Source organism: Palaemon carinicauda, chromosome 8 (genome assembly GCF_036898095.1).
Source record: "Palaemon carinicauda isolate YSFRI2023 chromosome 8, ASM3689809v2, whole genome shotgun sequence".
Classification (NCBI taxonomy): domain Eukaryota; kingdom Metazoa; phylum Arthropoda; class Malacostraca; order Decapoda; family Palaemonidae; genus Palaemon; species Palaemon carinicauda.
Window position 1 is genome coordinate 156,146,419 of NC_090732.1, and position 24,279 is coordinate 156,170,697.

Below are 24,279 nucleotides of genomic sequence, written 5' to 3' on the forward strand. Positions count from 1 at the left end.
AGGTCCTTGTTGGAAGAAAGGTCCAAACCTCTGTGGCGGAGAACTGAAGCCAACATACTCCTGTACCCTTTAATCGTAGGGGCTGAAAGGGATCTCTCATTCCTAAGATGTAATAGGAAGTCAGCTATTTGGGTCACAGAGGTATTGGTAGAGGAAACTGCATTGGCTCTACACCAGCTCCGGAAGACTTCCCACTTGGATTGGTAGACTCTACGAGTGGAAACCCTCCTTGCTCTGGCAATCGCACTGGCTGCCTCCTTCGAAAAGCCTCTAGCTCTAGCGAATCTTTCGACAGTCTGAAGGCAGTCAGCCGAAGAGCGTGGAGGTTTGGGTGCAACCTGTCTACGTGAGGTTGACGTAGAAGGTCCACTCTTAGAGGGAGAGTCCTGGGGACGTCGACCAGCCATTGAAGTACCTCTGTGAACCATTCTCTTGCAGGCCAAAGGGGAGCAACCAGCGTCAGCCGTGTCCCTTCGTGCGAGATGAACTTCTGAAGGACTTTGTTTATTATCTTGAACGGTGGAAATGCGTAAAGGTCGAGATGGGACCAGTTCAGCAGAAAAGCATCCACATGAACTGCTGCTGGGTCTGGAACTGGGGAACAGTACAACGGAAGTCTCTTGGTCATGGAGGTGGCAAACAGATCTATGGTCGGCTGACCCCACAAGGTCCAAAGTCTGTTGCACACGCTCTTGTGGAGGGTCCATTCCGTGGGAATGACCTGATCCCTTCTGCTTAGGCGATCTGCTGAGACGTTCATGTTGCCCTGAATGAACCTCGTAACTAGGGTGAGGTTTAGACTTCTTGACCAAATGAGGAGGTCCCTTGCGATCTCGTATAGGCTCCTCGAATGGGTCCCTCCTTGCTTGGAGATGTAAGCCAAGGCTGTGGTGTTGTCGGAGTTCACCTCCACCACCTTGCCTAGCAGGAGGGACTTGAAGTTCAATAGGGCTAAATGAACAGCTAGTAGCTCCTTGCAGTTGATGTGGAGCGTTTCCTGTTCCTCGTTCCACGTTCCCGAGCACTCCTGTCCGTTCAAGGTCGCGCCCCAGCCCGAGTCCGATGCATCCGAGAAGAGATGAAGATTGGGGGTCTGAATCGCCAACGATAGGCCCTCCCTGAGAAGGAGATTGGTCTTCCACCACAAGAGAGTGGTCTTCATCTCTTTGGTGACTGGGATAGAGACTGCTTCGAGAGTCAAACCCTTGTCCCAATGAGCTGCAAGATGGAATTGAAGAGGGCGGAGGTGGAGTCTCCCTAGCTCGACGAACAGGACCAGCGATGAAAGGGTCCCTGTGAGACTCATCCACTGTCTCACCGAGCAACTGCTCCTCTTCAGCATGCTCATGATGCAATCTAGGGCTTGGCTTATCCTTGGGGCCGATGGAAAAGCCCGAAAATCCTGACTCCGAATCTCCATTCCCAGGTACACAATGGATTGGGAGGGAATGAGCTGAGACTTTTCTAGGTTGACTAACAGACCCAGTTCTTTGATTAAGTCCAAAGTCCAGTTGAGACTCTCCAGACAGCGACGACTCGTGGAGGCTCTCAACAGCCAGTCGTCTAAGTAAAGGGAGGCTCTGATGTCCGATAAGTGAAGGAATTTTGCTATATTCCTCATCAGATGCGTAAACACCATAGGAGCTGTGCTTAGGCCAAAACACAGGGCTTGGAATTGGTAGACAACCTTTCCAAAAACGAATCTCAGGAAAGGTTGGGAGTCTGGATGAATAGGAACGTGAAAGTAAGCATCTTTCAGGTCCAACGAGACCATCCAGTCCTCCTGCCTGACCGCTGCTAGGACCGACTTCGTCGTCTCCATCGTGAACGTCTGCTTGGTGACATAAGCATTGAGCGCGCTGACGTCCAGCACCGGTCTCCAACCTCCTGTCTTCTTGGCCACCAGAAAGAGACGGTTGTAGAAGCCCGGGGATTGATGGTCCCGGACTATAACCACTGCCTTCTTCTGTAAAAGGAGCGACACCTCCTGGTGCAACGCTAGCCTCTTGTCCTTTTCTTTGTAGTTGGGAGAGAGGTTGATGGGAGATGTGGTCAGAGGGGGTTTGCGGCAGAATGGTATCCTGTAACCCTCCCTCAGCCAACTGACAGACTGGGCGTCTGCACCTCTCTTTTCCCAGGCTTGCCAGAAGATCTTGAGTCTGGCTCCTACTGCTGTCTGGAGATGAGGAGAGTCAGTTTTTTCCTTTAGAAGCCTTGGAACCTTTCCTAGACTTGCTCCTGGAAGAGTCTGGACGGGAGCTTCCTCGGCTGGGGGCTCTACCACGAAAGGGCGGAATAAACCTCGTAGCAGGAGTATCAGCCACTGGGGTGCGATAAGTCCTGGGGACTGAGGTAGCAACCTTAGTCTTACGAGCTGATGAGGCCACAAGATCATGGGTGTCCTTTTGTATCAGGGCCGCAGACAAGTCCTTAACAAGCTCTTCGGGAAAAAGGAACTTCGAGAGCGGAGCGAAAAGGAGTTGAGACCTTTGACAAGGTGTGATGCTGGAGGAAAGGAAGGTACAAAGCTGCTCCCTTTTCTTAAGCACCCCTGACACAAACATTGATGCAAGCTCGCCAGATCCATCCCTAATAGCCTTATCCATGCAGGACATTAAGAGCATGGCTGAGTCCTTGTCCGCAGGGGAGGTCTTCTTGCTAAGGGCCCCCAGGCACCAGTCTAGGAAATTGAACATCTCAAAGGCTCTAAAAACACCCTTCAGGAAGTGATCAAGGTCTGAGAAGGTCCAGCAAACCTTAGAGTGCCTCATTGCTGTTCTACGAGGAGAGTCTACCAAACTTGAGAAGTCAGCCTGGGCAGAGGCAGGTACTCCCAAGCCTGGTTCCTCTCCTGTGGCATACCAAACGCCCGCTTTAGAAGTGAGCTTAGTCGGAGGAAACATAAAGGAAGTCTTTCCTAGTTGCTGCTTAGACTGCAACCACTCCCCTAAAATCCTTAACGCTCTCTTAGAGGACCTTGCTAAGACGAGCTTAGTATACGTAGACTTGGCTGGCTGCATGCCCAGCGAAAACTCAGATGGCGGAGAGCGGGGGATAGCAGAGACAAAATGGTCTGGGTATACCTCTCTGAAAAGAGCCAAGACCTTACGAAAGTCAATAGGAGGCGGAGAAGACTTGGATTCATCCACGTCTGATGAGGGATCCAGGTGTGCAGCCTCATCATCAGAAACCTCATCCCCAGAGTGTAGCGAAGTGAGAGGTAAGGTATGCTGAACAGCATAATCAGCACGAGCTGGAACAAAAATACTTGTGGTTTCCTCCTCAAGTCTCTGTTGAGGGAACACCTGAGGCTCAGGCTGCAAAGGCTGATCAAAAGAAGTAGCAGAAGGTAGGCGCATGGGTGGAGGAGGCTGACTCCTGGCATGAGTGTCTGAACTCAAGAGTTGCGCTTGCTGTAAGGTTGGTGGATGCGCAGTAGCAGGTTCCTGAGGAACGAGTTGAGGTTCCTGAGGTGTGAGCTGTGAGCGATGAGGTAGTGGCTGCGCAGAACGCAGTAATTGTCTCGCGAGTTGAGGTTCCTGAGGCGCAAGGCTAAGGTGTTGAGGTTCTCGCCTTGAGGAGGGTTGAGGTCGCTGCAGCGAGAGCTGAGGAGTCTGACTCATGGATGGGAGAGGTTGTTGTACCTCAAGAGAGTGTTGCCTCACTGGTGGAACTGCAAGTGGAAGCGGAGGAAGCAAGGTATAAGCTTCCTGTTCCCATTGCTGAGGTTGCCTTAAGGAAGGCGGAGGTAGCTGCACACCACTGGAAACAGTCAACTCAGAACGTGGTAAGGTATCCTGAGGAGCCTCAACATCGTACGCCTGGCAGGCAGGACTGCGGTTAGGCGGAGCGATCGCAGGAGGAGGTGTAACCTTCTCAGCCTGACACTCACGCATCAAGACCGCAAGTTGTGACTGCATGGACTGCAGTAGAGTCAACTTGGGGTCGGCAGACACTAAGGTCTGCTGAGGTAAAGCCTTAACAGCAGAGATCTGTTGCGGCAGTACCTTACTCCTCTTAGGAGGTGTGCATTCAACTGATGACTGCGGCGAGTCAGAGCTGATCCAATGACTGCAGCCAGGTTGTAGAGCTCTTGAGGTCTGGACTCTGCGTTTGAGTGGTCTTGAGACCTGAGTCCAACGTTTCCTCCCTGACAATTCTTCAGCAGACGAGTAAAAGACGGGCTCAATCGTCTGCAGGTGGGAGTGACGGTCTCTGGAAGACACGCCCGCAACCACCGAGGATACTTCTGTGCGCCGATCAAGGCCTGCCGAACCCTTTTGCCCTTCGACATTGCTTCTCCCCTGGGCTTGGGAGCTTGCAAGAGGTCCCGGACTGGGAGGACGACTGGCACGCACAGAAGAACCCTCACGCACCACACTGACACTGACACTAGCACTTGGCACTGCACTGACACTAGCACTCGTCACAGCACTGCCACTATTACCACCCACTGCACTCTTGACCTTAAGTTCCTTGACTTCGGCCATAAGAGACTTATGATCACTAACCACCGACTCCACTTTGTCACCTAAAGCCTGAATGGCACGCAAAACAACAGACATATCAGGTTGAGGGCAAATAGTAGGTTCGGGGGTAGCCACTACAGGGGGAGGAAAAGGTAGGGGATCATGAGGTGAGGAAAAAAGTGAAGAGCGAGAAGAACTCCTCCTAACTCTCTCTCTCTCTAACTTGGTTGAATACTTAAGAAATCGGACAAAATCAAGTTCCGAAAGTCCGGCGCATTCCTCACATCGATCTTCCAACTGACAGGGCCTTTCCCTACAGTCAGAACAAGCGGTGTGAGGATCTACCGAGGCCTTCGGAATACGCCTATTACAAGACCTACATCGTCTATGGGGTGGGGCTTGTGAAATGTCAGACATCTTGAATCAAAAGAGTTAGCCAAGTGGGGATTCCAAATCAAGCAAAAAGATCGTTAACCATTAATCAGGACTAAATAATAGCTATCTAAGCTAATATAGAAGTTTTCCAGTAAAGCGACAGCCGAAATCTGAGAGAAATACTTCACCAAAAGCCGTGAAAATACTCCAAGATCATAAGCGTATCCCAGAACGTCTTGCCGGAAGCACGACAGAGGAAAAATTGAGGAGGTGTCAACAAGAAGTACTGTAGTACCTGGCCACAGGTGGCGCTGGTGAGTACACCCCCTTCTAGTATTGTGATAGCTGGCGTATCCCTCCGTAGAATTCTGTCGGGCAACGGAGTTGACAGCTACATGATTATCGGGTAAGTTTAATATTGAAAAAACAACAATAAAAAACATTTCAAGAGAAAGATTAAAAAGGTTAAGGGATTAGGGGAATGTAGTGGTTGAGCCCTCACCCACTACTGCACTCGCTGCTACGAATGGTCCCAGGGTGTAGCAGTTCTCGTAAAGAGACTGGACATCTTTAAGGTAAAATGATGCGAACACTGACTTGCTTCTCCAATAGGTTGCATCCATTACACTCTGCAGAGATCTGTTTTGTTTGAAGGCTACTGAAGTTGCAACAGCTCTAACTTCATGTGTCCTTACCTTCAGCAAAGCAAGGTCTTCCTCATTCAGATGGGAATGAGCTTCTCGAATCAAAAGTCTGATATAATAAGAAACTGCATTCTTCGACATAGGTAAAGAAGGTTTCTTAATAGCGCACCATAAAGCTTCCGACTGTCCTCTTAATGGTTTAGTACGTCTCAAATAGTACTTAAGAGCTCTTACAGGGCATAGGACTCTTTCTTGTTCATTTCCAACCAAATTAGACAGGCTTGGAATATCGAACGATTTGGGCCAAGGACGAGAAGGAAGTTCGTTTTTGGCTAAAAAACCAAGCTGTAAGGAACATGTAGCCGTTTCAGATGTAAATCCAATGTTCCTGCTGAAGGCGTGTATCTCACTGACTCTTTTAGCTGTTGCCAAGCAGACGAGGAAAAGGGTCTTCAAAGTGAGATCTTTAAAAGAGGCTGATTGAAGTGGTTCGAACCTTTCTGACATAAGGAATCTTAGTACCACGTCTAAGTTCCAACCTGGTGTGGCCAACCGACGCTCCTTCGAGGTCTCAAAAGACTTAAGGAGGTCCTGTAGATCTTTGTTGTTGGAAAGATCTAAGCCTCTGTGACAGAAGACTGCTGCCAACACGCTTCTGTAACCCTTGATCGTGGGAGCTGAAAGAGATCTTTCCTTCCTTAGGTATAAAAGGAAGTCAGCTATCTGAGTTACAGAGGTACTGGTTGAGGATACTGAGACCGACTTGCACCAGCTTCGGAAGACTTCCCACTTCGACTGGTAGACTTTAAGAGTGGATGTCCTCCTTGCTCTAGCAATCGCTCTGGCTGCCTCCTTCGAAAAGCCTCTAGCTCTCGAGAGTCTTTCGATAGTCTGAAGGCAGTCAGACGAAGAGCGTGGAGGCTTGGGTGTACCTTCTTTACGTGCGGCTGACGCAGAAGGTCCACTCTTAGAGGAAGTGTTCTGGGAACGTCTACTAGCCATTGCAGTACCTCGGTGAACCATTCTCTCGCGGGCCAGAGGGGAGCAACCAACGTCAACCTTGTCCCTTCGTGAGAGGCGAACTTCTGCAGTACTCTGTTGACAATCTTGAACGGGGGGAATGCATAAAGGTCTAGATGGGACCAATCCAGAAGAAAGGCATCTATGTGAACTGCTGCTGGGTCTGGAATCGGTGAGCAATAAACTGGGAGCCTCTTGGTCATCGAGGTTGCAAACAGATCTATGGTAGGCTGACCCCACAAGGCCCATAGTCTCTTGCATACATTCTTGTGAAGGGTCCACTCTGTTGGGATGATTTGACCCTTCCGGCTGAGGCGGTCTGCCATGACATTCATGCTGCCTCGAATGAACCTCGTTACTAGCGAAATGTTTCGATCTCTTGACCAGGTGAGGAGGTCCCTTGCGATCTCGTACAACGTCCTCGAATGAGTCCCTCCTTGCTTGGAGATGTACGCCAAGGCTGTGGTGTTGTCGGAGTTCATCTCCACCACTTTGCCTAGAAGGAGGGACTTGAAGCTTCTCAAGGCCAGATGAACTGCCAGTAGCTCCTTGCAGTTGATGTGTAACGATCTTTGATCCGCATTCCACGTGCCCGAGCATTCCCGACCGTCCAGTGTCGCACCCCAGCCCGTGTCCGATGCGTCCGAGAAGAGAATGTGGTTGGGAGTCTGAACAGCCAGTGGCAGACCCTCTCTGAGGAGAATGTTGTCCTTCCACCAAGTCAGTGAAGACTTCATCTTCTCGGAAACAGGAATCGAGACCGCTTCTAGCGTCTTGTCCTTTCTCCAGTGAACAGCTAGGTGAAATTGAAGGGGTCGGAGGTGGAGTCTCCCTAACGCGATGAACTGTTCCAGTGATGAAAGCGTCCCTATCAGACTCATCCACTGTCTGACTGAACATCGGTCCTTCTTCAGCATGTTCTGGATGCATTCTTGGGCTTGACTGATTCTGGGGGCCGACGGAAAAGCCCGAAAAGCTTGACTCTGAATCTCCATACCTAGGTACACTATAGTTTGGGATGGGACGAGTTGGGACTTTTCCATATTGACCAGGAGACCCAATTCCTTGGTCAGATCCAGAGTCCACTTTAGATTCTCCAGACAGCGACGACTTGACGAAGCTCTTAGAAGCCAGTCGTCCAAATAGAGGGAGGCTCTGATGTCTGCTAAATGCAGGAATTTGGCAATATTCCTCATCAGTTTCGTAAAAACAAGAGGTGCCGTGCTTAGGCCAAAGCACAGGGCTTGAAACTGGTATACCACCTTCCCGAAAACGAACCTTAGAAAAGGTTGGGAATCTGGGTGGATGGGGACGTGAAAGTAAGCGTCCTTTAGGTCTAACGAGACCATCCAGTCTTCCTTCCTGACCGATGCTAGAACCGACTTTGTCGTCTCCATGGCGAACGTCTGCTTTGTGACAAAGACATTCAGAGCACTGACGTCTAGCACCGGCCTCCACCCGCCTGTCTTCTTCGCCACTAAGAAGAGACGGTTGTAGAAGCCCGGGGATTGATGGTCCCGGACTTTGACTACCGCTCCCTTTTGTAGTAAGAGAGACACCTCTTGCTGCAAAGCTAGTCTCTTGTCCTCCTCTCTGTACCTGGGAGAGAGGTCGATGGGAGATGTTGCTAGAGGGGGCTTGCGCAAGAATGGAATCTTGTACCCCTCTCTGAGTAACTTCACAGATTGTGCATCTGCGCCCCTGTTCTCCCAGGCCTGCCAGTAGTTCTTGAGCCTGGCTCCCACTGCTGTCTGAAGAAGGTGGCAGTCAGACTCTGCCTCTAAAGGACTTGGAACCCTTCTTCTTGCTCCCGCGTTGACCTTCGGCACGAGCACCTCCTCTGCTGGCGGCTCTGCCACGAAAGGGCGGAATGAATCTTGACGCTGGAGTGTCCATCCTGGGTCTAGGCACGGAGGGCAAAGGGGTGGCTTTGCGTGCGGATGACGCAACCAGGTCATGAGTGTCTTTCTGGATCAAGGAGGCGGCAATCTCCTTGATCAACTCCTCAGGGAAGAGGCACTTCGAGAGAGGAGCAAACATAAGCTCCGACTTTTGACATGGGGTGACTCCAGCTGACAAGAAGGAGCAAAGGTGATCCTGCTTCTTGAGGACCCTGGACACGAAAGAAGCCGCAAGCTCACTAGAACCATCCCGTATGGCTTTGTCCATGCAGGACATAATGAGCATGGAAGTTTCCTTGTCAGAAGGGGAGGTCTTCCTGCTCAACGCTCCCAAACACCAGTCCAAGAAGTTAAAGACTTCGAATGCACAAAAGACACCTTTCATAAGATGGTCCATATCCGAAGGAGTCCAGCAAATCTTGGAGCGTCTCATAGCCAGCCTGCGGGGAGAGTCTACCAGACTTGAGAAGTCGCCCTGGGCAGAGGCAGGAACTCCCAAGCCGAGAACTTCTCCCGTGGCATACCAGACGCTAGATCTGGAAGCAAGCTTGGCCGGGGGAAACATGAAGGCTGTCTTCCCAAGTTGCTTTTTGGACTGCAACCACTCTCCCAGTACCCTTAAAGCTCTCTTGGACGAGCGAGCGAGTACGAGCTTCGTAAAGGCAGGTGCTGCTGACTGCATGCCTAAAGCGAACTCAGAGGGAGGCGAGCGTGGTGCTGCAGACACAAACTGATCAGGATATAAATCCTTGAACAGCGCAAGCACTTTCCTAAAGTCTAAGGAGGGAGGCGTGGTCTTGGGTTCGTCGATGTCCGAGTGTTGGTCGTCAAGATGTGCAGCGTCGTCATCATCAGAGAGTCCATCGTCTGAATGTTGAGGAGGAAGCGGCAAAGGAGTAGGTAAAAGCTGGTCGGCTGAGTCCGGCAGCACGGGTGCATGCGTGGCTGCACTGGACCCAACGTCATGGAACTGTTGGTCAGTCTGTGAACTGGCAACAACCATAGCTGAGTGGGGACGCAAAGCGTCTACTCCTGACTGTGGTCGGTTAGTGGAGACCACCGTGGGTTGCGGAGGTAGACGCACCGCGTCAAAACACGGCAACTTAACTCCACCCTCCTGTTGTTGTGGTAGCACACGAACGTCAACGGAGGGTTCCGTGCGTCTGTGAACGTCAACATGCGTCTGGCAGGGTCGACTGCGCATGGGTGGTGGAGCTCTCACAGCTGGAGTGCGGGAGCAGGCAGCCTCAGCGTCTACTGGGCGCACAACCGTGGTTGGTTGTAGGCTAACGGGTGCAGCGTCAACCTTCTCCGCACGATACTCCTGCATGAAAGAAGCTAACTGAGTCTGCATAGACTGTAGCAAAGACCACTTAGGGTCTACAGCAGCAGGTGCGGCAACAGACGGAGTTACTGCCTGTTGCGGTACCACTTTGCCTCTCTTAGGAGGTGTGCAGTCGTCGGAGGACTGCAGCGAGTCCGAACTGACCCAGTGGCTACACCTGGGCCGTTGGACTTGCGCGGAAGGGACCTTGCGTTTAAGAGGTCGTGAGACCTTGGTCCATCGTTTCTGGCGTGAAACCTCTTCCGCAGACGAGGAATGAACGGGCTCACTCGTCTTCTTGTGGGTGGGGCGATCTAGGCAAGATACGTCCGAAACCACGGAGGGAACATCTGTCCGCTGATTAAAGCCTGTCGAACCCTTTGGTCGTACGACATTGCTTCTCCCCTGGGCTTGGGAGCTTGCAAGAGGTCCCGGACTGGGAGGACGACAGGCACGAACAGACGCACCCTCATGCGTAACACTGACACTTTTCACTGCACTAACACTCACTTCACTTCCCACTGCACTCTTACCCTTCAACTCCCTGACGTCAGCCATGAGTTGATTGCGGTCACTCGCCAATGACTCGACTCTCTCACCCAGAGCCTGGATGGCACGCATCATATCTGCCATCGAAGGTTGATGAGAGCTAGCAGGGGGATCAGGAGCAACCACTACAGGGGAAGGAATAGGTTGAGGGGCATGGGGAGAGGAAAAATCAACTGAGCGAGACGAACTCCTCCTGACTCTATCTCTCTCTAGCCTACGTGCATATTTCAGGAATTCTTGAAAATCGAATTCCGAAAGCCCAACGCATTCCTCACATCGATCTTCCAATTGACAGGCTTTACCCCGACAATTGGAACAAATGGTGTGAGGATCGATAGAGGCCTTCGGAAGACGCCTTGAACAGTCCCTAGCGCTACACTTCCTGTACTTGGGGACTTGAGAAGGGTCAGACATCTTGAATTAGTCAAAGGGGGAATTCAAAATCTATCCAAGTCGTCAACAAATAATCCAAAATTCAATCAAAGAATGCAAGGAAGTATTGAAGATAACCTCTGCACAGCGAAAGCTAATAACCAGAAATGAATACTTCACCAAATAACGTGAAAATCAATCCAGAAAGCAACAGCGTATTTAGTAGGTCTTGCCGGTGGCACGACAGAGAGAAAATTGGTTCTTTGTTGACATTGGAGTACTTAGTACCTGCTCGACAGATGGCGCTGATGATGTACACCCCCACCTGTATAGCGATCGCTGGCGTATTTTGTCCTTAGGTTTTTCTGTCGGGCAGCAGAGCTGACAGCTATATGATCACCGGGTAAGTTTAATATTGAAAAATAAGAACCATTATATTTAATGTTATCGTAACAGTACTGACATTACCGTAACGTGAGTGAAGTGATATAACAAAGGAAGAGGCTATTTAGCCGGTCCCGGTAAAATAGACAAACCTACTTTTAAGCTTATTTTGCCGGTCCTGGTAAAATAGACAAACCTGCTTTTAAGCTTATTTAGCCGGTAAATATTATAAATAATGGCAATAAAATTAAGAATTACAAAACACTTAAAACAAATTAATTTATAAAATTTTAAGGACAATTTTGAATTTTGTTCACTACAAATCAAAAAAATTATTAAAACGATTATTCTAATCAATTATTAAAATACAACTGTCTTCGAATTTTTAGTATATATATATATATACATATATACATATATATATATATATATATATATATATATATATATACATATATATATATACATATATATATATATATATATATATATATATATATATATATATATATATATATATATATATATATATATATATATATATATATACATATATACATATACATATACATATACATATACATATATATATACATATACATATACATATACATATATATATATATATATATATATATATATATATATATATATATATATATATATATATATATATATATATATATATATATAAAGTCTCTGCAAATCCAAAACTCTCCTTTCTGGAGCATTCTTTTACCAATACACTTAAGGTGCACCCACTGAAGACAACAGTCACAGACCACAGAATCCATCTTGCTCAAATCCTGACTACAGAGCTCACACGTCCACCGTGCTGACAATCTTGAGGCTTCATAAACATGCTTCACAGCTTTCCTACCGTCTGAATTAAAATATCGGCGGATTTTATGGATTGAAATATTTTCATCCAGACATGCTGTTGGAATTGAAGAAGGGTTTTGTTCTACCGCATTTTCAGAGAGAACCTCTCCACGCATGGCACGGATGGCATCTTTATCACTTACAAAGTAGCCAAGTAGCTGTAGATCCCTGTCATTAGATGATTTTTTGATGAATGGAGTTGGCTTATCAAGTCTTGACTTTTTCTTTGGAAGTCCCAGAACATTATTGTTTGACCCTTTGGGTCTAACCCTTTTCTTGGCTTTTGGAGGCAAAGTGACATTGTCTAGTTTAGGATTAGCAGGTTCTGGAACTGCACTGTTTTCAGTAAAAGTGGGTGGTTCTGTTTCACCCTCGGCTGCAGATAATTCTGTACCTGTAGGTCTTTAAGTCAGAATTCTGTATATCTGGCAAATCATCTTGTTTTGTGCATTCTATGATGCTGAAATTATGGTCAATTGGCATGTCAATCACTGGTAGATCCTGCATGTTTGTCTATTTTACCGGACCGGCAAAATAAGCTTAAAAGTAGGTTTGTCTATTTTACCGGGACCGGTTAAATAAACTTATAAGTAGGTTTGTCTATTTTACCGGGACCGGTTAAATAGCCTATTCGTATAACAAAGGGCATTATATTGGGTTTGTGAACTGGGAACTTCTAGGTTAGGTTAGGTGGGTTTGTTAGGTTCTGTACCCTTTATGTTCTTTTTTTATATATTGTGTAAAGGGTACAGTATATGGAAAAATTCTTTAAAATACACACGTTAATAATACCGTATCATTGCTAACGTTAGTAATTCCACCGTAAAGTTGGTACCGCTGTGTATCACCGTAATGTTGGTAACGCTGCATACCATTGGTAACGTTGCTAATGTTACCGTTCACAGTACATACATGAGTGAAGTGACACTGAATTTGAACAAGTCATTATATTTAAGTATTTTAACAAAATATATATCATAAAAGACATTATATCTAATCATTTTAACAGAAAATATATGTTTTCCTGTAGAAAATAACATGATTTACCCGGTTTTCACCTTCATTTCATCCGTAATAACAGCAACCAGTCCGGACACTTAAAGTTAGTCGGATTGGTTGTTCTGTTGGTTTTAGGTTGAAATGAAGGTCAAATTTGGTCAAATCACGTTATTTTCTACTAGAAAACATATATTTCCTGTTCGAAATCAGACCCTGTATTACAGTACAACTTTACCACAATATCTGTGATATTTGCCCGTTTCTCCCTAAAAGATAACATGAAATTTGGCCAACACTACGGTAGGCTAGGTTAGACTACACTCTAAAACTAGGTCTATAGTAGGCTTACCAGCGAGATACTTTGACCTACCTTAAATACTCTTCATAATTATTCGAGAGTTGAAGGATGTTCTCGCACAGTCTTTCCATACTAAAATTGTAATGTACAAATTATCGACATTAATCCTCGCAGGCAGAAAATTCAGATTTCTTCGAAATGGTCTTTTGAGAACTTCATCCAACAATCATCCACAATAAGGTAATTCCATAAATCTCTGAGGCCTATGACAAATATGATGAGGCTTGGGTTTAGCGCTGGACGAAAAGAAACAAAATTACTAATACCGCAAGTAAAGCTGAAGCTGAAATGAATGTGAATACTGTGTATTCACATGCGTTTATTGTTATTAGTAGTAGTAATAATGTGGATGAAACTTTGAAACGGCTCCTCTGCCAGGTATACTGTTCCCGTGATTATGCAAATTGAACTTTATTTCCTCTATTGTACCATATACCAATTATTTCATTTTCTAAATTTATCATCTAAATATTTGAGTGAATAGTAAAATATTAGTTATTAATTCATTTTTATCTAGGCAATATAGTTGCTACAGACATCTAAGTTTGTTCACACCATCTATACAAATTGTAGGAACTTCCTGATATTATCAGGAATTAAGCTCATATAGACCTATTTCGAATGTATCCTTTGTTTCAAAAGTATTAGAATGATTAATTTTTTAACAACTAGCCAGTTACTTAGAAGTAATAGAATCTCTGCCATATAACCAATCTGTTTGCAGAATTATACTCTACGGAGGCAGCCATATGTTCTGTTGTGAATGATATGCTGGTAATGATTGATGGAAATAAATTTCATATTTTAATATTACTTAATCTTAGTGTTGCTTCTGATACATTTGTGCATGAACTACTATTAAATGATCTCTGTTCATATGTGTTGAAGATTAAGCTTTCGAATACCTGAAAGATTACTTGGTCGGCAGAAATTACAGTGAGCAAATTTTAAACTCTTATTCATCATATGAATCTTAAAACAGAGGGATACTTCAGGGGAGTGGAGTGTACTTGGTCCAACCTTATTCTGCATCTATACTATTGGTCTATGGAAAATACTACAAAGGCATGGTCCTGGTTCCTAATTGCTCACTCAGCAAAATAAGTTTGGGGACACTCTATAGCATTATAGATATGTGCAAAGCTTCTAAACTTATTCTCATTATTGTAACTAAGCTTATTTTACCTGTACCATAAATAAATTTATAATGAAATTTTCAATCTTTGTATATATCCCATTCTACCTTAAAATCAGCTAGCATAACACCTTGCTATCATCAGTTTTGGCAATCTATTGTGGTCAGTTTGAGCTTTTTAAATTTTTCTTTCAAATGCCACCAGATCCCTGCTAGGATTTTACAAGTACCTAGTCTTATGTCTAGTTTCATTAACTGCCTTAGTTTTGGGCATAAGAAAAATGTTCAGTTGTATCTTTTTCATCAGTTTATGATGTTATGGAAGAGCATTATATGTGTGTGTGTGTGTATATATATATATATATATATATATATATATATATATATATATATATATATATATATATATATATATATATATATATATATATATATATATATATATATATATATATATATATATATATATATATATATATATATATATATATATATATATATATATATATATATATATATATATCTGCAAGACACTGGCCATATTCTTGTTTCTGCAACGATGCCTCAATATGGAGTACTTGTGGGTTGTTCATGAATATTCATTATTATCCTATATTGAAGGGTTTTCAGATCTTTTATATCTTTATCTTTTATTTCATTCCAGGTCTCCACATTAGCAAATATTGTGCGCGACCCTTTGGCTTTTTTTTTACTGGTACTAAATTCTCTGTTTTCTTTCTCAGTGTACCATTCACCCAGATACTTGTATCCTTTAACTAAATTTACTGGTCAATTCTTGACTTTTGTTTTAATATCCTCTTCTGTCTTGTTTTTTCTCTTGTTAAATATCAATACACTTTTGGGGGGGGGGATTGGGAGTATTCACATCCCCTCCCACTCTTTAGGGATACATATGTTTTCGTCTATTTCTGTTGGGATCAACGTCAGATTTTCTATAATTTTTCCCATCATTTTAATCATGACATTATTAAATCCTTGCCTGTTTATTGTGTACTTTTTACGATGGCTTCTACTTCTTGATAAGTTATTTTTTCTTCTTTGCTGGATCTCACTTTGTTGCTTTCTGACAGCCATTCATCAAACAAGTTGGTAATGTCTTCTGATAAGATCTCTTCTTCACTCTGGGGATTATCTAGCTTAGATATCTGTAGAATTGCTCATATTCTTTCTTTATTTCTTCATCTTCCTCTATTATTTCTACACCCTTTCCTTGGATGGCTGTACAGTTACTGATATTTTTTTCATCAACTTTCTTCTTGAATTCCCAGAAGGCTGTGCTGTTCATTCCCCCTTTTGCTCTGATCTCCTCTACTTCCTTGATTATTCTTAAACCTACCCTCTTTTTGTTTCTTTTCTCGTATGTAAGAGTCTACGAGGCTCTCAAATCTGCCAAATCTACTAATTCTACACATTACTGTACAAAATGTCTTACAATGAAAATTTGGTTAATAAAATTCATACCTTTTCAGGTCTTTTTGCCATTTTCACCAACACTCCTTGGTCCTATTCATGAGGTTTTGCCTCTTCGCGCCAAATTTTACGAAGTAATCTTGTAAGTATTCTGGGAGTCACTTCATTTTCGGCCAATATCATCTCAGCAGTTATTCCATCGTATCTAGGGACTTTCCATCTTTTGAGTTTTTATAATGGTAGCTTCGATTTCAAACACACTGAATTCACTCATGGACACATCAAGGTCTTCCTCAGCGGCAGGTATAGGGGGCCTATCAATCAAATTGTTCCCTTCATATCTCCTACTTATGACCTCACTAAAGTGTTCTATCTAACGTTACCTTTCTTCATCTTCTGTTGTTATAAGAGACCAACTACTCTTTGATGGGAACATGCTTCTTCCCCCATAAAGATTTCATTAATAATTCTAAACTATTCTTACACCATAGCCACTCCCTGAATTCATTGCGTTGACAATCTCATTTGCTTTGCTGTCTAAATATTCTCTCCAGTCATTCCTGGCTTTTCTTTTGACCTCACTATCAATACTGGAATACTTAGCATGCTCTACCTTGAAATTTCCATTCCATTACTCCCTCGAAAATTTCAAGTGTCAATTTCTATCTTTGTCTCCTTTTTATAGTATCCCATGTATCATTTGATACTCATGACTTTATCCTTGTAACTGCACATCCAAAAACCTTGGTACTACCTGAATTATATGTTTTTAATGTCACACCATTCTTCATTATTCGTCTCTTAAAGTCTCTAAGACTGCAAATCAATTTCCACAATCAATTACAAATGTTTCTTTGTGCTCGTCTTCAAGAGGCTTGGTATGATCAAACCTAGGTAGTCTATCTTCATTTCTGTTGGGTGCTTTCAGTTTCAGTTTCAAAGATCACTACCAATATCTACACATCTATAGTTTCTTACATTTCTCATAGGGCTCCTTCTCTCTTTATTAATGGCTATGGATATATTCATTTTTTTAAATTGCCACATGATTAAATTCATGTATACTTAACGTTCTTATGCTGGAAAAGAGTACCACCAATGACAAGATTGTTTGTTGAACACAAACTTATAAAATGTGCTCCATTTTCATTTGCAACTTCTTTGCCAAGACCCTCAACACCCATCACATTCTCTATACTTTGAGAGGAGAGCTGGCGTACTTAGCTCTTTCACAGGGACAGGCTGGATCTCTTCTACTGCTTATGCATTCCTAGGGGCATATATATATATATATATATATATATATATATATATATATATATATATATATATATATATATATATATATATATATATATATATATATATATATATATATATATATATATATATAATATATATATATATATATATATATATATATATATATATATATATATATATATATATATATATATATATATATATATATATATATATATATGTTTGGGCTCAAGGCAGCGATGTCGTCCTGATGGAAGGTTCCTATTGATAGCTTTCTAAGGGATATTTGGCTACAGTGATATTCCCAGAGAATTGACCTTTAGGTCTCCAGAATTCTAACTCCTGGCGCGAATATCCTTAAAATTTCTCTTAAGGATATCGCATAAAATCAGGGGACGTATATCTTGATATGGCACATAGCAATCTTCACCCCGAATAGCGTTTTCGCTTCGAGGGGGAAAGTGGCTAAACTAAAGGGGAGCCGTTATCAAGGTTAATCTTCCTCTCATACTATTACATGGCTCTAAGATGGCGCTCATTCCTATTTCAGTAGCGATTGCATACAGTGGTTTTCTCTGTTATCTAACGTTTTTGATCGTTATTGAGAGGATTTAATATACAATCTCCAGCTGCTTCTGCCTCTGGAAAGTTGACTATTTATTCTTTACAGTGTATAATTTTTAGCTCCTGCTTCACAGTGAAATTAGTTTAATTTAATGTGTTTTGGAGCTTGGCCGGTCACCGAGGCGCCATGGGCACTGTCGTTCGTTATGCATATGTTATCTAGTTAGCAGAACGACATTCCCGGTGGTAATAGCGTTAATAATTTATGAAGGCTATTTAGGCACAATTATACTAGTAAATATATATTATGCATACAAATTTCCTCTTCCGTATGTCGATCGTATAAGTTAGAGTTTCGGTGATTTAGGTAATTGAGACCTCGCCCTGCGCTAGGCTACCTAGCCTATGCGCTTTAGTATACTTTCATTATCCCCAGTTACCCTCGTGTATGGTTTTATCAATTCAACAGGAGATAGTATATCTCCTAGAATTAATTATATAATTCGATACTCGTCTCCTGTGGAGATTTAAGGGTAATCCCTCTTTCCCTCTGAATGCCGCCATAGGTGACAACCCTATCTTAGTCTTGCCATAGAGTAGTTTACTCAGGCTTGACTGGGCTAGTGTTTTCGGTCTCCCACCCTTGCCGGCGAGTATACTGGCTTGGGTTTTAGAAAGAACCTCAGAGTATTCAGTCTTTCTGCTGGCGGCCGAGCGGCAGGGTGAGTAGTCACTCCCCTGCCGGCTTAGAGCTGTTGGCATAGGAGGCTAAGCCTCCCTAGGCCGCACTTGAAGTGCTTGTATGATGCCGCCACCTTCTCCCCTGCAGTCTGGAAGACTAGTCCTGTTTCGGCTGACCCTAGGCTGAAGAATAGATATTCTTCTACCACCTAGGATGGCGCCGATACTGAAACAAAGTTTCACCCTTGTGTGGAAGTGGCGGCAATCCTGCCGCCTTCTTCTACACTTGATATAGGACCCTTTTCCCTGTCCCTCTCTGTCCTTTAGTGATGGCTTAGCTATCGCAATCCTGTGGCCATTGTCCTGCAATCTCACCGCTTGCCGGGTAGATTGTGGTGCCGACCGGGCTCCTACATAAGCATCTGTATAGTCACTCAGTCTTTCCCTTATGGACGCAAGGCTCCGGGAAAGGTTGTGCAGGCTGTGACAGCTGCCGGTGGGAGACCCCTCTGCTGCTGAGTGTTCTTCAGTCCTCTCTTGGACTGCCATCCACATTCCTGAAACCGGCACTGACCGGCAACGGATCTTGTGGATGGATGGAAGCTTGAATGATGCATTCTCCCCTTGCATTTGAACCCTCATGCTGGAGGAAGGCAGTAAGGTTATATACTTACACCCTTATTTATTGTAAACATACATTTTAATAAGGCAGCCCTTCACTCCAATCTTTCTCTCTCTCTGTCAGCTAGTGCAACCAGGTACTAACCCAGACGGCAGCATGTCAGCTGGACCGGTGCCGTCAGGTATTTACTCAGTCGGCGGTATGCTGGCTGGACGAGTGCTGTCAGGTACTAACCAGCCGGCGACATGCCGGCCGGACTGTGCCGCCAGTATATGATTATACAGTAGCCAGTATATATGCAGTATGGTATATACTGCAGACAGAAAACTATAGTATATATTATACAGTAGTCATTTTCCAACACCTTGTGTATCCTTGCACAGTCTATTGCTGAGACCAATCCTATATTGAAAGAAAAGAATTCCTTCAATACTCTGATTAGAAATCAGTTAGTAACTTACCCCACAATATCAAATAATTTAAGAAGGGTCAGTGGTAGTATACACTTATTCTATCCCTAGAGGTTAGAACCCTTCTCTTTTGAGTTTGCCCTGATAAAGGAAACTCTATAACCTTAATAATGAGGGGAGGTCACATCAATTGGCTGGAAAGGAGACACAAGTATGTGTCTTTCCTATTTCCCTTCTAGCTTACTATCCTAAGTTATAATGGTTAAAATATTAATATTAATATTTCGCATAATCTGTTTATCGTGTGAGATAAACAACCGCATACTCATTTAATTTTCCTTTCTTTACAGGAGGAACCCCAGATGAAATGTGATGCGATCTTCTGCAACCATAGGAGTAGGAACTTCTACGGTCACAAAGCGTGCAGGTCTCATGCCCCCTGCACCATCACTACCGAAACCCTGGGACCCCCAGGACTGCAACATCTGCCGGACCTTAGTAACTGAAGGTTTCAACGACCCCAAGTCAACGGAGTCGAGGGATGAGGCACGAGTAAAACTGCCCAAGTGGGTACGAGGGTTCCAGAGGAACTCTCCGGGACCATACCTACCTAACGATAGGATGCATAGCTTGCTGTTCCCGAAAGCGGGTAGTGAAGTTGTTGTGGCCCAAGCACGACCCGAACCTCCCTGCGTCCAGATTGCCATCGAGACGGATGTCAGTGAGGCGTTGCAAGGCATGGACATCCACCAGGAGGAAAGGATGTCGTTAGTGTCCACGGACACGGAAAAGGATCTACTAAAGGATGATCCCGAGGAGGAGTCTACTCTATCTCCGGAAGAAGATGATGTTGAGTCGGAGTCCCTTCCATCTGTGCCGGCCCCGGAGCCATTACCCTCGACATCTTCAGCTTCTACCCCTCCATTGGATAACATGAGCCAGACACTGGTCCATCTTACAGCCTTAATGAAGAACATTCGCAAGCAAGGCGAAGCAAGGGAAGCGAGACTCGAGAGAGAGCTCCGTGAAGCTCCACTTACCGCCTCCCGAGGGTCATACAAGCGACCCAGAGTCCAAGACCTCCCAGCCTGCTCCAAAACCATTCCCTGGAGTATGCGGAGTTTATGCCGAATACTAACGGCAAACTCTACATTTCGGAGAAGATGGGCGCCGTCCCCTTAGACGACATCCAGTTTTGGCCAAGCTTTAACGCTTACCCTGATTGCTTCATTTGACTGAAGCATGAACCAACGCCAAAAGAGGAGAAGGAACCGAAGAAGGTCATGGTTTTCCACCACGATAAGGCACAGGCTCTCTTTTCGAGTAGCCTGAAAAAGGCGGGCTATTCAAACTCGAAAGTGTCCGCCTTGAGCAAGAAACACCCTACCTTTCTTGCTCCTGCTTCAATAGCCTTCCCCTTTACGTCGAAGGCATTTAAAACTGTTGCCAAGACAGTGGAGGCAGGCAAACCATGCCCTGCACTAGAGGAGTGCAGGCCTCTGTCGTTAGGCTTGCCCAAAGAAGAAATGGAATGGAAGGAAGTCCACCTAACCTTCTCAGTAGGGAAACTGGACGCAGACATCGCTGGATGACAGTTTAGCAAGAATCTCCCTAAACTTTCTGATTTTCTCTTGGCCAGGGAACAAGAGACGAAGGAGAGACTTGCTGCATCCTTATCCTTACAAAACTGCATAGAGATGTGTGCAGGCCAAAGAAGTACCCCAGACATGCTCATGGTCCTGGCCAAAATATATATGGCCACCCTAGTAAAGGACCTATATGCTTTCATGAAGGCTAGGAGAGCCTGTAGAGAGTTCGTGTTTGCTGTTGCAACAGTGAAACACGAACCCAGGAAGCTGATATCTTCTATCTAACATCTTGGGTAAAGACCTCTTCCCGAACAAAGTAGTCAGAGGTAGTTGAGAAAGCCACCACGGAGAATAGGAACCTTCTCCAGAAGTGGGGCATCTCCTCAAAGAGGAAGTCTTCCCCGGATGCCGGTTCCCAACCTAAAAGGAAGACGAAGAAGCCTAGACTTCCCCCTCAGCCTGCTCAACAACATCCCACAGTCACCATGACCGCGATGCTTCAAGTGGTGGCCCAACCACAGACCACCTCCCAAGTGGTGCCTCAACAGCTGGTTGCCCAGTCACCAGCATTCAACTCCGGGTTTGAGAGGCAAACCACTACCTTTCGGCCGAGAGGTAAAGGATCCAGACGGGGCTCCTCTAGACATCCCTCAAGAGGCAGGGGAGGACGCGGTCGAGGAGGTAAACCCTCTGGACAATCGAAGCAAGGATATGCTTCCGGTTGGAGGGAGGCTCCAACATTTTCAGGATCGTTGGACCTTCGATCATTGGGCCCACGGCCTAATCAAGAATGGACTAGGATGGAAATGGAACAAGTCTCCACCATCATTTCCTCAATTCTTCCAACACTCCACCCCCTCATTAGAAGAGTATACCTTATAGCTCTTGAACAAACAGGTTATAAGGAAAGCAACGTCCATCAAATTCCAGGGTAGGCTGTTTTGTGTTCCCAAGAAGGACTCAGACAAACCCAGAGTCATTCTGGACTTGTCGCCATACAACAAGTTCATAGAAAACTGCAAGTTCAGAATGTTAACCCCTCAACACATAAGGACCCTGTTACCCAAAGGGGCGTTCACAGTCTCGATAGACCTGGCAGATGCCTAGTGGCACCTTCTAGTCAGTTACCACCTCTCCTCCTACCTAGGATTCAAGTTACAGAAGAAAAAGTATGTTCTCAGAGCCATACCCTTCGGACTAAACATAGCCCCAAGGATCTTCACGAAACTTGCAAACGCAGTCGTGCAGCAACTACGCCTAGAAGGCATTCAGGTAGCAGCGTACCTGGACGACTAGCTGGTGTGGGCAGCATCCTAAACGCCTTGTCTGCAAGCATCCAAGAAAGTGATCCAGTTCCTGGAACATCTGGGATGCAAGATCAACTTCAAGAAGTCTCGACTCTCTCCAGCTCAAGAGTTTCAATGGCTGGAAATCCATTGGAACCTGAGGTCACACCGCCTCTCCATTCCCTCAGGGAAGAGGAAGGAGATCGCAGGGTCTGTCAATAGACTACTGAAATCCGATAGGATCTCAAGACGCCAACAGGAAAGAGTACTGGGCTCTCTCCAGTTCGCAGCAGTAACAGACCCAGTGCTAAGAGCACAGCTGAAAGATGCGTCATGAGTCTGGAGAAGATACGCATCAAACGCACGAAGAGATCTTAAAAGACTGATACCGGCCTTACTACGATCACTTCTCAAACCGTGGTCGAAGGCCCAGAGCCTAACGAGGACTATGCCCTTGCAACCACCTCTGCCATCGGTGACCATCCACACGGATGCCTTGATGGAAGGTTGGGGAGATCACTCCCATCAAAGGAAAGTCCAAGGGACTTGGTTATCTCTGTTTAAGGCCTTTCACATCAATATTTTGGAGGCCATGGCAGTCCTCTTGACGTTGAAAAAACTCTCCCCTCGAAGATCAGTCCACATCAGGCTGATCTTGGACAGCGAAGTGATAGCAAGATGTCTGAACCGACAAGGCTCGAGATCGCCCCATATCAACCATGTGATATTAGCCATCTTTCGTCTAGAGAAAAAGAAGAGATGGCACTTATCAGCAGTTCACTTACAAGGGTTCCGCAATGTGACAGCGGATGCTCTATCCAGACTCAAGCCAATAGAGTCAGAATGGTCTCTAGACGCAGACTCATTCTCCTCCATCTTGGAACAAGTCCCGGAACTGCAGATCGATTTCTTCATGATGAGCGACAACAAGAAACTACCTCGATATGTAGCCCCATACGAGGACCCTCTGGTGGAGGCAACAGACGCCATATCCCTCGGTTGGAACAAATGGACCCGGATTTACCTGTTCCCTCCAACCGATCTCCTGCTGAAGGTCCTCAACAAGCCGAGATCCTTTTAGGGAATGGCAGCTCTAGCGACCCCCAAGTGGCCCAAGAGCAACTGGCTCCCTCTAGTGATGGAACTGAAGCTGAGGCTGGTCCCTCTACCGAACCCAGCACTATCTCAACGGGTTCAGAAGTCGACTGTCTTTGCTTCATCACAGAGAACCCAAAACATTCATCTCATGATTTTCTCGCCTAAGCGGTTAAGAAAAGATTTGGGATCTCAAAAGGCAGTATAGACTTCTTAGAAGAATACAAGTCCAAGTCAACTAGAAGACAATATGAATTGTCTTGGAAAAAGTGGGTTGCTTTCGTTAAAGCAAAAGGGCCAAAAGAAATCTCAATAGATTTTTGTCTGTCCTTCTTTATCCACCTTCATGAACAAGGTCTGGCCGCCAACACGATAACTACGTGTAAGTCAGCCTTGACTAGACCTCTTTTATATGCCTTCCAAGTGGACCTGACGAACGAAATCTTTAACAAGATACCGAAGGCGTGTGCTAGACTTAGGCCTGCAGCTCCTCTGAAGCCCATTTCATGGTCCTTGGACAAGGTCCTATATTATGCTTCAACTGTGAACAATGAAGATTGTTCTCTTAAGGATCTAACCCAAAAGGTTCGCTATAGCCTCAGGGGCTAGAGTTAGTGAAACAGTAGCCCTACCAAGAAACGAGGGCCACATTCAGTTCACAGAAGTGGGAGAACTGAATCTCTTTCCTGATCCAACCTTTCTCGCCAAGAATGAGCTACCCACTAAGAGATGGGGTCCCTGGAGAATCTGCCCTCTGTAGGAAGATGTCTCTCTGTGTCCAGTAGTGTGTCTAAAGGTCTATCTTCGAAGAACTTCAGACTTCAGGGGAGGACAGCTCTTCAAAGGAGAAACTTGAGGATCAAACTTATCCCTTTAACAACTGAGTGTGAAGCTCACCTACTTCATTCGCAGAGCGGATCCTGACA

General features: G+C 45.0%; 1 protein-coding gene across 1 annotated transcript in view; it reads right to left on the reverse strand.

Moving 5' to 3' along the window:
* The window catches only part of LOC137646046 (U3 small nucleolar ribonucleoprotein protein MPP10-like), a 157,390-nt gene extending 143,784 nt beyond the window's left edge, over positions 1–13,606 (reverse strand). Inside the window, exon 1 of the mRNA XM_068379193.1 lies at positions 13,290–13,606. Within this exon, the coding sequence (XP_068235294.1) occupies positions 13,290–13,348 (59 nt within the window). The 5' untranslated portion in view covers positions 13,349–13,606. The remainder of the gene's footprint in view (positions 1–13,289) is intronic.
* Between the last annotated feature and the right edge of the window lie 10,673 nt (positions 13,607–24,279).